The sequence below is a fragment of the Anser cygnoides genome, chromosome Z (assembly GCF_040182565.1).
Source record: "Anser cygnoides isolate HZ-2024a breed goose chromosome Z, Taihu_goose_T2T_genome, whole genome shotgun sequence".
In the NCBI taxonomy this organism is placed as follows: Eukaryota; Metazoa; Chordata; class Aves; order Anseriformes; family Anatidae; genus Anser; species Anser cygnoides.
Window position 1 is genome coordinate 8,010,217 of NC_089912.1, and position 13,486 is coordinate 8,023,702.

Here is a 13,486-nt window from a genome sequence, read left to right on the forward strand (position 1 = left end):
CCCCCAGCTCCTGCTCTGCACCCACTTTGGGTCTACGCAGCCCATGAAGTCACATCCCACCCGCCAGCACAGCCCGAAGGGGATGGCAGAGCAGGCAGCTCATCCACAGATTCTGCTGGGAAAGCTGCAGCGGGAAGAGGACCTGCCCACTACCCACTCCTCTCGTGCTTCAGTGCTCGGCGGCTCTTTCCCCACTCAGTCCTGGGTGGTGATGAGATGGTCTCTTATATGCGATCAAGTAATTCTTCAATGCCTTGGAGAGCCATTGTGTCTGTACCCAGATATGCAGGCGGTCCTTCTTTGGAAAAACTGGGAAGTAATTGTATAATCATTTCTATGGTGACAAAGAGCGAGAACATAACTTCAAGACATTTAGAATAATAATGTGCCTAAGCAAGTGCATATTTTAAAATGTGTTGCTTGTGTATGGAAAGGTCCTGAGCAACTTCTGGCAGTCAGGAGAGACAGTCTACCATAAACCTCCTCACAGCAGGCAGCTACTCAGTCTGAAAATTAATTTCAAGAAACATGACTGACCACTGTGCAATTTTAGCAGTAGGTTTTTACTGAACCTTTTGTGGTAAACAATGTTGTTAGCTGAGGACACAGTGACTGGACTTCAGAATTAAGAGCCAGGCCTACAGGCAAGAACAAAAGTACCGCAGTGCCCACGGTGTGCTAGAGCATCCTTCATTATGAGGCAAACTCACCCCTGAATTCTCACACCACTTCCAGCACCTGGAAAGGCCAAACAGGTTAGATGCGATACCCTCTTAGGTTTATCTGCTTGCTAACTGCTTCTGAAAACATTACTTCCTAAAATATTTCAAATAAAAGTTTAAAAAAATGGGCTTAATAGACATCCTTCAAAAGATATGAGTAAGCACTGAACAAATGCTTTTTACTAACTTGAGCCTGAATGTAAGACTTCCTTGGGAAATACTGTTGCCTGAATCCAGATTCAAATTGCAAGACAAGAACAAAGATATATATTCAGGGAAAGATGCACCAGATTATTCTTAAAAGAACAGGAAAGACTGGAATGAATCTTTCCCTTTTTGAGTGTTGTACATGACCTCCACAAACTTAATTTTTGCACAACTCTTAACAGAGAAGTATCATCAAGAAATATTTAAATAGCTTCAGAAGACTTAGACGGTGAATTCTGTGAAATGTGCTGACTATTCCTATGTGTTTTGCTTTAGCCTAGTCATTTTTAGCTCCTCAAGTCTTCACATATTTGGCTTCTAATGTACACTTAAACAGTGAATATAGAGCATATTTTAAATGTAATATGCTTTTCATTATCAAAGTAATCTTCTATGTTTCAGATAGCTTGGACAATGTCACTAAACTTGTCAGATTCCCCTTCTGCTTCTCATAAACTAACACAATGCTGTTGAGTTAGGCTTTGTACTCCTGCAGAGAAATATCCAAATTCTTCCAAAAGATTGTTTACACTGACATCAGAGATGATGGAAAACAAATTACGACATTTGTGTTTGTGTTAGGAGCCAGATATACTGCCAGAACCATTGAAATCAGTGGCAACACTCCTATTGGATGCTAGCATTTATAAATCCATTATTTATTTTTAAGCAGACCTAATCTGGGAACCTTGAAATAGTTTATTAGTCCCCTACTGTTTTGACTTCCGTCTGCCCAAGTACTTCTTGAATGAGAAGGAGATTGTTGGGTAACAGCTGTTGGAGATACATATGTGTGGTAGGTTCAATGGAAGGGTGTAAGGGAAAGATTATCTTCATAGTTTCCCTCTTGTTCTTCCAAAACTTGGTTTATATCCTTACTTCTTAGCAGTAATGCCTTGTCCCACACCATGGTCCTTCCTGGTTTCAGTGAGAAACTCAGGCATGAATAGACCGCATGATCAGAGCTACTACACTTGAATTTAAAATGCATTGTTTCCCTAGACATTACAAGCACCCATGGAGGTGAAAGGGGATTCATAAAAAAAAACAGTGAAAGAAAGTCTCAGTGGAAAAAAAAATGTATTTCTTAGAATTGATTTTAAAGAATCAGCATGCAGGGAGAAAGAGAAATATAATCTAAAATGGAGTCTACAGTTGTGTATTTCTTAGCTAGATTAATTTTTCATTTCCATTAACATTAAATTTACTGACAAAATACTGACAGGTTTTTAAAAAAGGAATATGTTTGTCAGTATCAAATATATTCAAACAGCAGTATCAAATCTAGAATGATTCTCATAAGCAGACACCAAATGATGGTGGAAAATGGAGTATTTGGGAAGTCTGATCAAGTACCTACTCCTGCCTCCACTTCAGGCAATGAGAAATCAGGGCCAAACTCTGTAAAGTACTGTATTCTCTCTCTCCCCCAAACCAAACCAAACCAAACCAAACCAAACCAAACCAAACCAAACCAAACCAAACCAAACCAAACCAAACCAAACCAAACCAAACCAAACCAAACCAAACCAAACCAATTAAAAAGATCCATGAAAAAGCTAGCACATGGGAATGAAATGCCTCCCTGATTCCTTAGTGTTCTGGTCAACTGGATATATTTTTCTAGTGAAACATTTTCTTCCCACTTTCACGTATAACATTTTTTCTGTTCTAAGGTAGGGACACTTCAGGGTTACAAGAAATTTCAGTACATTGAGCAGAGAATTCCTAAAATCTGAGATATGACCTGGAGTCTTGTCAAGAATAGATAAAATAAAGTAGCATTTAAGAACAACCAATAAATGTCTCGCTAGTCTGGTATGAGCTTGTGGAACTCAGCACACTGGAAAAGACTCAATATTGGGGCTAACTGAAAATGGCATTAGGAGAATGAGCTATGCAGGGAAATTAAAATGGTCTCTTTCAAAAATGATTCAGGAGAGGACAGACATACCAGCTTCAGGATTGCTACAGGGGTTTTCTACTGGGCAAAGAGAGTAATAAGAAATTGAAAAACTTTTGGCATTTCAACTTTATTGAAAAAGGGTACAAAGGAACCACCTCTGGATATTGTAAAACTCACAAATAAATTCTTTACAGCTGCACAAGGAAAGATAACAATGAGAGCCCAATATTTCATTCCTAGCACAGTAAAAAATCCTATTATAGCCAATGCAGTTATGGGTGCACCAGCTGTATTCTGGGAATTCTATATAACTTCTGTCTGCTTCTGAACCAAAACCCCTGAGGCCAGCTTGTGAAATTAAAAAGTCCTCCTCTTTCATATACATACCCCTCCACATCTCTGTTCGTCCACCAGTGTCTAGAATTAAGTAAATTGTCTTAGTCAGACACGATGCCCTTCCAGGCCCAGGAGGAGCTTCTCCAGTGCTGTTTTCTGACCGCGCACTCTTCTGTAATACCCACAGTCATATAAAAAAAATGCACCTCTTTCTTCATTACTAAAATCTATACCATGGCATGCTCTAGGCAGGCATAGCTCATGCTGTCTGAGGTTTGGGGCAATGTAAGCTCTGGAGGGAGAAGTGTCCATCTCTGTTTAGTTGGAAGAGCAGGGTTTTTTTTGTTTGTTTGTTTGTTTGTTTGTTTTTTAAGTGCACAAGACAATTAAAGAAAGGGGAGTGGGGGGAAGGACATGAAAGAAATTAAAACATTTCTGCTTCGCAAGTGTGCTTTTGAACTTTTGAATCACCAGGGGAAAAGGGCTACCACAGGGGTCAGGTAAGCATCATGAAGCTGAGCTGTAAATTTTGACATTGGGTATTAAAATATATATATAAAATAACACACTTCACCTTAACTTTCAGGCTTCTTACCCATATAACCCAGGAAACTGAGATGCTAGCCAGACCATCAGCAATAAATATGTGGAGAACTCAACAGGAGGAGAAAGAGATGAAATAGATGGGAGGAGTCACTGCTCCTCACGCACCCCTAAGGCATCTCTGTTCCCTTGCCCAGGATTTCCTTTTGTAACCTTCCCCGTTCCAGCTGCTCAGGCCAGGACTTGATTCTCCTCACAGACCCAAAGTGCTGTCCTTCATTGGACAGAAAGACCACCCCAGGGGAAAGCAAGTGGATTCAAGCATGAGAACTCGTCTGCCCACATGAGCAAATCTCGCTGGGGCCAAAACAAGAGGTCAGGAGAGCTCACTCAGTCCAGCTCCCTAAATACCGCCACCAGACGTGCAAAGCGTAATTCAAGAGAACAGCAGAAAAGTAAACAGCAAAGGTTTTTATTCAAATGTGCTATTTATATCCAGAAAGGGAGAAACAGGAAACCTTTTGGAGCTCTCAGTTCAGCCCAGTCCCATGACTTCTGCAGGGTCCCCACAGGCTCTCACATCCCTTTGCGTGCGAAGAGACCAACGAGACTTGACTTTGTGTCTGCCTCAGACCTAGGAGTCCTTGGAAACGCTCCTTTGGGACTGTCCTCTCTCATCCATCACACTGGATTTCTAGCAGATGGCTTAAATGACAAAGTATATGGATAAGCGTCCTTTAATCTACAAAAATGTGACGTTAAACTTTGGCGATTAGCTTCATATAGCTCAACTTGTTTGAAATTGAACGCAGAATGGATCGAGAGGTGAATGGCAGTGGAAGGTATATTATCCAGACATCTTCCTAGATATGTCATTAAATGATGGAAGTTAATGGCATCTTTAAAGACACCCATGCCATACAGACAGCATAGGTGTAGATATACACCACATTTTTGAAACTGTGCTACTATTTATTTCTATTAAAGCTCAATCATTTGTGCCTAATTGTTTTCAATAAGTGCTTAATATTTTTCCTCTCTGGAAAGACAAAGTGATTATTTCCATAACTCCCCCTGGCATGGTGATGGTACGACATTCTGTGAAGAAAGCCTGCAGATTCATTTAATACTAGTTTCTTAGATGAATAAATACGTGCAGATACATCAGTGAATGGGATGTTCCTATCCTGAATATTCATGTGTTTCTGTCCTCGCTGAAGTCAATAACAGGATTCTGACAAAATGTCAACTCCTACTTTGTAGTTTGTCCTGGATTTCCACAAAGGCAATTTTAGGATAGGGACTTTAGAGAAGAAAATGATGTAGCAGAAGCGCAGAGAGGAAAGGGAAGAGAAAGGAGATGGAGAGTTTGTTCTTTCCATTAATATTAAACTGTCCATTTCCCAGCTGCAGGCTCATGAAAGGAGACTTCTTGGTGATTACCTAGTAATTCAAACCTTACAAACCCACCTCAGAACACACAAAGACAAGGTAAAAAAAAGATTTTTTTATTGCAGTTTCATGAAATCTGATCCACAGCAGAGCTTGAAGAATTCACTAAGCTTTTGAACACACATGCAGACTGGTATCAATTTCTTTTTTTATTTCTTCCTTGCCATATGAACAATATATATGAACAATATCACCTCTGTGTGTGTGTGTGTGTGTGTGTGTGTAAACATGAGTAGCTTTTATAAATGCAAATGCCAACGAATACAAGTAATAGTCTGGTTTCTATAAAAGGCTCTGTCTCGCAAAACAATCTGCTGCACAAAACCAAAACAAACCTCTAAAATGATTTTCATGTGTTAACGTTACAGAGCACAGTTGCCTTTTACCTGTTTACCTATTCAAGCTAGGAAGTGAGAAATATTCAGTCGAAGACGAACCAAAGGAGCACGTTATCTTCACAATCCCTCTGTACTGTTATCACAGGAGGTATTTAGAGTCCAAGGGTTCCCCTCCTGAGCCAGACCATCCTCAGTGCTGTGACATTGCCTATACCCAGTTATAACTCTCCCTTACCCTTCTGTGCCTATAGAGAGACCAGAATGAATTGCTTATAATTTGGTTCCTCTGGTGTAATTGTGCCTGTAACACACAGCTGTAACAGGAACTGAATTTGCTGTTGTTCTGCATATCTCCCAATTACCCATGAAAAGCCCAAAATATCAACAAAGTAAATTCTGAAGTGCATATTACCTGGAACTCAGAAATGAAAAAAAGTTTCACCTACTTTTGGTTCGATGAAAGACTGTGTGAAAAATAAACATTATCTTTCTGGATTCCATATACTATCAAGCACTTTAACTCAATTTTCCATGTTATTTTGATGGACTTTTGAGTAGGTTTTATGGACCGTATTCCCATAATATTCATTTATGAATCCGCTACCTCTTGAAAGGTGAAGAGAAACAAAACATACACAAGTACAAATGAATGAATAACACTCTAGTTTTATTTCTTACTTTAAACACCGCTATAGGCGAGCTGTTAAACTATCAGTCAGATCTGGTATAGCTTTGATTCGGTTATGTGCTAATGCTTTCAGTCTTCACCACCACCCTCTCCCTGGGCCCCAGGTCCAAAACAGAGTGAAATTTTAGCAGTTTTCAGCATATCTACCGCTAACTCAATATGAAAACCTTGAATAGTTCATAAAAAGTAAAAGAAGCAAGTGCTCAAATGTTGGTGTGGAAAGCAAATAAATTAATAATACTCAGCTACCAGAGTCCACTTGCATGTTTTGTGCTTCTTAAAAAGACTGCGGACAACAACATTATCTCCTAAGATTTTGGGGATCCAGAGGAATCAGCTCCTTTGAATATTAAGCCCATAATACAGCCTGAAATAATATTCATCTTCACTGGGTCACACACACCAAAAAAAGCAGAAACATTCCTCAAAACTGCCATATGCTTGAATGTGGGGGGCATGGCTAATATGGGATACCACTGGGATGATATTGAATTCACCATTATGTGCCCAGTAAACACGTGGAGAGAAAACCATTTTATTCAAGTATGAGCATCTAATGTAAAGAGCTACCCAGAGAATAGAACATCACATGTATTTGTTTTATAAAACTGTGTAAAGGTTTGCCAAAGCTGTCACAGTGTGCTAGCTTTGGCCATTTATTTCCCCAGATCTCTACTGTGAGTGCTACTGCTTGCTTTGGAATATTTTTTTTATGAACAGAGATTAATAAAAGTAAAAATCCTGTGTGTTCTGAGGAAGTTATTTGTCCTAGTCACGATTAATTGCTGGCTAAGGCCAAACTTTTTTTTTTCCTGCTGATACACCTGCGCAACTCCAGGCTTAAAGTCCATGATACATAGCCTCATCGATTAAGGCTCACAAAATTGCATTTTGACTACTCCTAAAATGCAAAGAAACAAATGTGTTAAATAAGACCATTGAAGTCAACAGCAGTCAGCATATGTAAAACCAACTCAGTAATTATCAGCAACTCCACACTGGGATCATCCTTTTCCTGTAACATACTGCTGAGTGACCCTGTTTTGTGACCCTGAAAATAAAAGCAATTTTTATTTAATTTTACTTTTTCAGCATAGCACTAAATACTAAAAGTGGGAGCTGAGGCACTGTAGCAGTAAAGCCCTTACCCACAGATCCTTGCACCCGCATCATGCGGAGATAGATCTGCCCATACAGCGCTCTGTGTAGGACTGGGGTCTGAGTTAGCCTCACATCTATCTGATGAAGGACCTGTATCCCCCAGTTTTTGAGATGTTTTCTTCTAGTTTTTGGCACAGGCAGTGCATGAGCTCACATTCCTGATGTGATATATCACTGAACCACTGAAGGTGACTTTCAACAGTTCTTCAAAGTTAGCAACTGAGGCTACCCACCATTTTTTTCACAGACTGGGTTGTCTGGTAACATACAGTTTCAGTTAGATAGCTTAGAACAACCAGTTTCAGCCGTGCCAACAACACAAATGAGGGTGATCCCACATGTTATGTGTGTTTATGCATATGTCACTCATGATTTTAACCCATTAACCAAATATCAACCAAATTCAGCAGCCAAAAAAGCAGCAGCTCAATTACTTTAGTGAAATACGTGGCTGGGGAGGGAGACCGTCTCTGAGCTTCTCTACCAGACAGGCAGTGCAAGTTAAGCCTTAGACAGCACCAGAGAATGCATCTGAGAGTCTGTGTGTGAGAGAGCGAGCGAGAGATGCTGCAAAAAGCCCCTCCTATGGAAAAAACATCAGGGCTAGATCTGAAACCACATCAGAGAACCCAGTCATAAGAGCTAATATGGAGGAACACAGTACTCACAGATGTGTTTTCTTCTGCTGTGTGAACTAAGATGCAGACTGTACATCACAAGGCCCTTTACAGGTAATTTCTGACACTCCGAATTGCACTTGCACACAAACTGGAAGCTAATGAACTTATTTACACCTGTGAGCAACCATATAGTCATCACTGAGAGCAATAAACCAATGACAGTTTCATTCTTGCCAAGTTTTATTTCTAAACTGAACGCATTCAGATTCTACCTGGCCCTTCCTTGGGTGAACCATGTAGCAGAAAGCTGCAAGGAATCGTTGCTTCTCCTACAAAAGCATAAGCAAATTGTGGTTCTCTCCGGAAAAGAAAAAAAAAAAGAAAAAAAAAAAAAGAAACAGCAAGGAGGAGGCAGGGCCGTAACTTAGGTTTCATGGGAGAATGAGAATGAGCAGGCAAGGACAGACTGTGTTAGAGGAGTAATTGTAGCAGGCTGCGAATTCTTCCAGCTGTTTTCAGCATACAGCAGTGCCTCTCCCTGTCCTGTAGCTCTGTGCTGCAAGATGCCCCCAGCTCCCTTCAGTGATCTGCTCGGCGTCTCCCAGGACAAGTGTCCTTTAACATAAAAGAATTCAGGCAACCCAGCACTGCAGAGCAGGATTAACTCTCTGTGGTTGTGGAGAACCCTTCCGGAGGAACTGCAGAAACACCTATAAAAGGTATCATGGCGTAAAAAAGAGAGCCCTTGCCAGCAGGAGACCTGGGTGACAAACAGGTTATTAATGAGCCCTTGCGAGACTTCTCTTTATAATGTTCTCCTTGCCACTGAGCTGTAATTACTTTTATTTCCTTTTATTCCCTCCCAATTGGAAGACAGGGACAAATAAAGCTTTTGTTTAACACTTCTGCACCATGCATTCCTGACATCTTCATTCTCTAATAAAGGTCTGGGGCTCACCTCACTCACCTGTGCAATTCTTACTCAACTGAATGGCACAAGAATGACAGACTGCAGAACGAAGTTCATAGTCAGAAACTCCACAGAAAGATAAGACATCCCACGGAAGGAGGAAGGATTCTTGTGAACGGCTTCAAAGCTGCCTTGGTCACATATCTGTTGAAAAAGACCAAACAAAAGCTTCTCTTTCCCATGATATCTTGTCCAAAAAATCTTTCCAGCTACACAGCAATAACTACATATAACTAGAATTAAGAGAAGGGAATCGCATTTACTGGCTTAATTTCCTGAATAGGCCTTTGTTAAGAGCTGTCTGAAAGCTGCCAGTTAGATTAATTGATGATTTTGAAAATCAACAGAATGGGCAGAACTGTACATTAATTGCATATATTAATTGCATACATTACTGCGAGTATATGAGGAAAATCCTGATTCTGTAATACAAGTTACATTGTTTAAGTGAGTCTTACACAGCCACAGGAGTAATGTTTCACTGCAGACATTCTTAATGTTAATCCATAATGTAACTAGCTGCAGTAAAAGGGAGGAAAAAAAAATACACCAACAGTTTGTAGCTATCCTATATCTCAGACAGGGTGATATAACATAGCATATGTTTTAAAATGATAAAGACTTCCAAGAATAAGATGCAGCTTCCAGAAAAATATTCATACACGCCCAAACAAAAGCAAAATCTTGTAATAATTGAATAATTGCTGCTTTCTGTACCTAAGGAGTCCAAAAAAAATCCAGACCAAACCAGCCCTTTTCAGTGGCTTAGCTGGTCAACACTCTTATACACAAAGCCCAGTGCTCTTCCCTAAAACCTAAGAATTAATCAGCATTATGTAAGAGATTTTTATAACACTCTAAAAATACATTGCGAATTCCTTTCCAGTGTCGGACTGAGAAGCTTTAAAGTACAGCCACCCCTTCATCCCCCTTTTAAGCAAACACTGGATCTTCATTTTTGATATCAGAAACTTAAATTCGTCTCAGTATATGTGCCTCAAATCTCGTTAATTACAATATTGGCCTCATGAGATACAACTGCTGCTGCTAAGAGCAGTGTTTGTGCTCAAAACGATTTCAGCATGGGCACAGATACAGAGACACTGCATGTGCATAAATACTTTAGAAAGGGACTGATGGCACTTGGAACTTCATAGGACTGTTTTGGGTGTTTTCATCTTAATGTACCTGTTCGCTGAGCGAACTCTTGTCCCCACAGGATAACATTTTGTTTGGGTGGTTCTGATAGATAATACACCACGATAGCATTCCCGCAAAGGCAGTTGTAACATTAGCCAGGCAGATCTACAGCAGAGTCCTCTGAATACCTTATTCCTTTTTGTGCTCTGTTTCTGATATTCATAATAAATAAGCACCAGTACTATTTCTGTATCTTCCACTGAAGGATCTCTAAGCAAAATTACAAAGTCATCACCTGAATGTTAATGGTAGTCTGGGAACCATACCTGAAAAGAGAAGGAGCTTTAACACTGTTAGGGGGAACAGACTCAGCCTGCTCTCTTCTGAGCGTCCACGGCTGCCCTCTCAAAGTTCACTCTGCTCTGCCTGGATTAGTCCCCCAGATCATAACTTGATCTACCCAAGGCATTCGCAGTTCTTCAGAACCAAATAAATCATAAGAATGCAAATAAATCGCACGAAAATGGGAACAAAGATTTTCAGCTGTGAAACTCTTGTCATGGAATGCATATCCAGGGGACACCGGAGCAATCTCACCTCATCCCATTTTTAGGAAACACCCCAACACAGTTCTTTTCCACAAAAAAAACTTTTCCCCATACAAGAGTGACACGACACTGACACAGCCACCTCCTCAAAATAACCCCCTGCCCTTCAAACCACAAACAAATCAATCAAAACTATTGAGGCAAACCAGAAAAGAGATTTTGCAGAAAACAAAAAGAAAAAAGAAGAAGACATGGAGGAGACTCCCTTGTCCAAGAACGACTTCACTGTTTTTACCAGTCTCATGTGAAATCTGTGCTGATACTATGGCTGATGGGGGGCAACATAAAGTCTCAAGCAGGAGATAGTCAACGTATCTGACGGGATGATAGCAGCTGTTCCACAAGGGCAAGCAAATATTTAGATGAAAATTGTACTCCGGATTACGATCATCCCAAAGCAAAGTGTCACCTATCCTACGTGTGTTTGCCTGGGAGCATCCACGTTCCTGATTTTCTTCCCCTTCAACTCCTCTTATTTTTTGTATTTCACCCACAACCCAGGTCCTTCTTTGTTCTCTGTCCTGATTCTTTCTCTGCCTTTCTTTCTTTGTGCCATTTTCCGCTACCCGTATTCACACTGAATGCAATCAGTCACATGGCTAGCCTTCATGTGAACTCCATGGCACAAGGTATGTAAGTATTATTCGGTATGAATGAGGGCAAACTGCATCCCCTTCGTTCACTCTTCATTTACATGCCCTTCCCAGATTCCCCCTCCACGCTCCTTTCCCTCTTTTATCACCCAAATTCACTACGCATTGTCCTTGTGCTTTGTTTCCTTTTTCTGGTTTCCCCCATGGTCATTTACACCTCCTTCTTTTCCTGTTAGCCTCCTATCCTCCCTTCCCGCTCCCTTCTCGCTCATTTTCTCCTGTTGTTGCCCACTTCCTACTCCCACTTTTCTGCCCGTTGTTGGCAGGTCTCTCTCCTTCTTCTCGTGACATGGAAGTAGGCAGCAGTGTGGAGGCCTGGGGCGGCTGCTGGCAGCTGGGGGCAGAGGAAACCCAATTTACGTCTTTCACGAGACCCACTTCAGCCACTCTGTCCCACTGGCCTGTTAGTACAATACACACCGTGGGGCAAAAGGCTAGGCCGGGCAAACAACTTAGGTATATAATGGTCTTTGTTGCGGCTCGCTTTAATCTGGTGAATTACTGCAGTGAGTTGCAAAAGCGCAAATCCCACCCAACCGGAGTCGATGATGGGGAATTGTGCATGTGCAGCCACGAGCGTGTAGGACTCTTCGGCTGCTCACTCCTTCCTGTCGTCTCCTCTGCTCTGTCACTAATTTGTTCCAGTCACTCATTAATACTCTCTTAATCGCCCCCCCCCCCCAACAGTTTCACCTCACCGACTGTTTCCTTCACTCTCGCGGCTCAAAATCCAGAGGACTTTTTCTTTTTTTTTTTTTTTTCCTTGCAGCTCTAACAATGATAAACAGATGCTGGTGGTCTTTGCCGTACGCAACTTCCCTCGTAAAATTTCGGGCGGCCTTTTGCCTGCAAACCCAAGGCAGGGGTGGGCACACATCCACAGCATGCTCCGACCAAGGGGCACGGGGGTCGAAGCCCTGAAAGCCCCCGTGGGCTGCACACGTGGGCAGGTTTATGAGACACGAACGAGCCCGGTATTTATCAGGGTCAGCGGGCAGCCAGATCCGCAGGGTTTGGGATTGCAGCTCAGCAGCCAGCGGTGGGGTCTGTGAGGAGAACTGCGAGTGCTGCGTGACCCCGTCGAGTGCTGGGAGCACGCGAGTGTTTGCAACGCACCTTTAAAAAAATAAAAAATAAAGAGAAAACACAACAACAGAAAGCTTTTCCTTGAATTTTTAGATGGCTGGTTTTTTTGTGTGTGTGATTTTTTTGTGTGTATGGTTTTCTTTCCGTGTGTGAGATTTTGTGCGTTTTTGAGTGTTTGCGTGGTGTTTTTTTTTGTGTGTTTCGGGGGGTTTTGGTGTTTTTTCTTTTTATCGGTGTTGTCCGGTTGCCCCCCCGGCTCTCTGCGGCACTTTGGAGGAACCGCTCCCTCACAGACCCCATCCCCACCCGGGGGGTCGCCGGCAGCCGCCCCCCCACCGTCCAGCCCTGTCGTGAGAGGGTCTGCCCGCCCCTTCGCCTCGCACCCCCACCCCCCCGGGGCCGTGTGTGGGGGTGCCGGCAGGACGCTGGCTGCCCGCCCGCGTGTCCGTGTGGGGGCCAGGCGGCCCTGCCCTGCGTGGAGGCCGCGAGGGAGAAGGGCGAGCGCCCCATCCGCCCGCCGGCCGAATCCGCCCCGCATTTTGCGTCTCGCCCACCGCGCTCGGGCGGCAGCGGCGGCGGGCGGGCGGCGCGCGCCCGGAACAGCCGGTTGTTTAAAATCCTGCTCCAACCGTTTCTAATTCCCCCTTGCGCCGGGGAAGGGAGAGCGCGAGCGGGGGGGGGGGGGGGAGAGGAGGAGGAGGAGGAGGAGGAGGAGAAGGAGGGGCCGAGCTGCGGGGGGGGGGGGGGGGGGGGGGGAGGGAGGAGGGAGCAGCCCCGTCCGGCTCCCCGCCTGCCCATTGGGGCGTGGGGGGTGCCGGTGGGCGTGCCCCCGCGGCGCCTCGTCCAATGGGCTGCGTGTGTGGCGGCGTCGCCATGGCGACGGGGCCGTTCCCGGGGAGGCCGTGATGGGTTGACAGGTGCGTGACAGTCGGCGCTCTCCGCAGGCAGCATGTACGGCAAAGGCAAGAGCAACAGCAGCGTCCCGTCCGACGGGCAGGCCCGGGAGAAGTGAGTGCGCGGCGGGAAGAGGGGGGCGGCGGGGAACGCCTGAGGGGA

At 43.5% G+C, this 13,486-nt stretch overlaps 1 protein-coding gene across 4 annotated transcripts in view; it reads left to right on the top strand.

Annotated features, from left to right (window-relative positions):
- Positions 1-13,191: 13,191 nt before the first annotated feature.
- Positions 13,192-13,486, top strand: part of SSBP2 (single stranded DNA binding protein 2) — a 194,349-nt gene continuing 194,054 nt past the window's right edge. For 2 of the 4 annotated variants that reach the window (XM_066988764.1, XM_066988763.1), the window contains exon 1: positions 13,192-13,438. In XM_066988764.1, the coding sequence (XP_066844865.1) occupies positions 13,380-13,438 (59 nt within the window). In that variant the 5' untranslated portion in view covers positions 13,192-13,379. The remainder of the gene's footprint in view (positions 13,439-13,486) is intronic. The other 2 variants (XM_066988762.1, XM_066988766.1) reach the window with 1 other exon arrangement.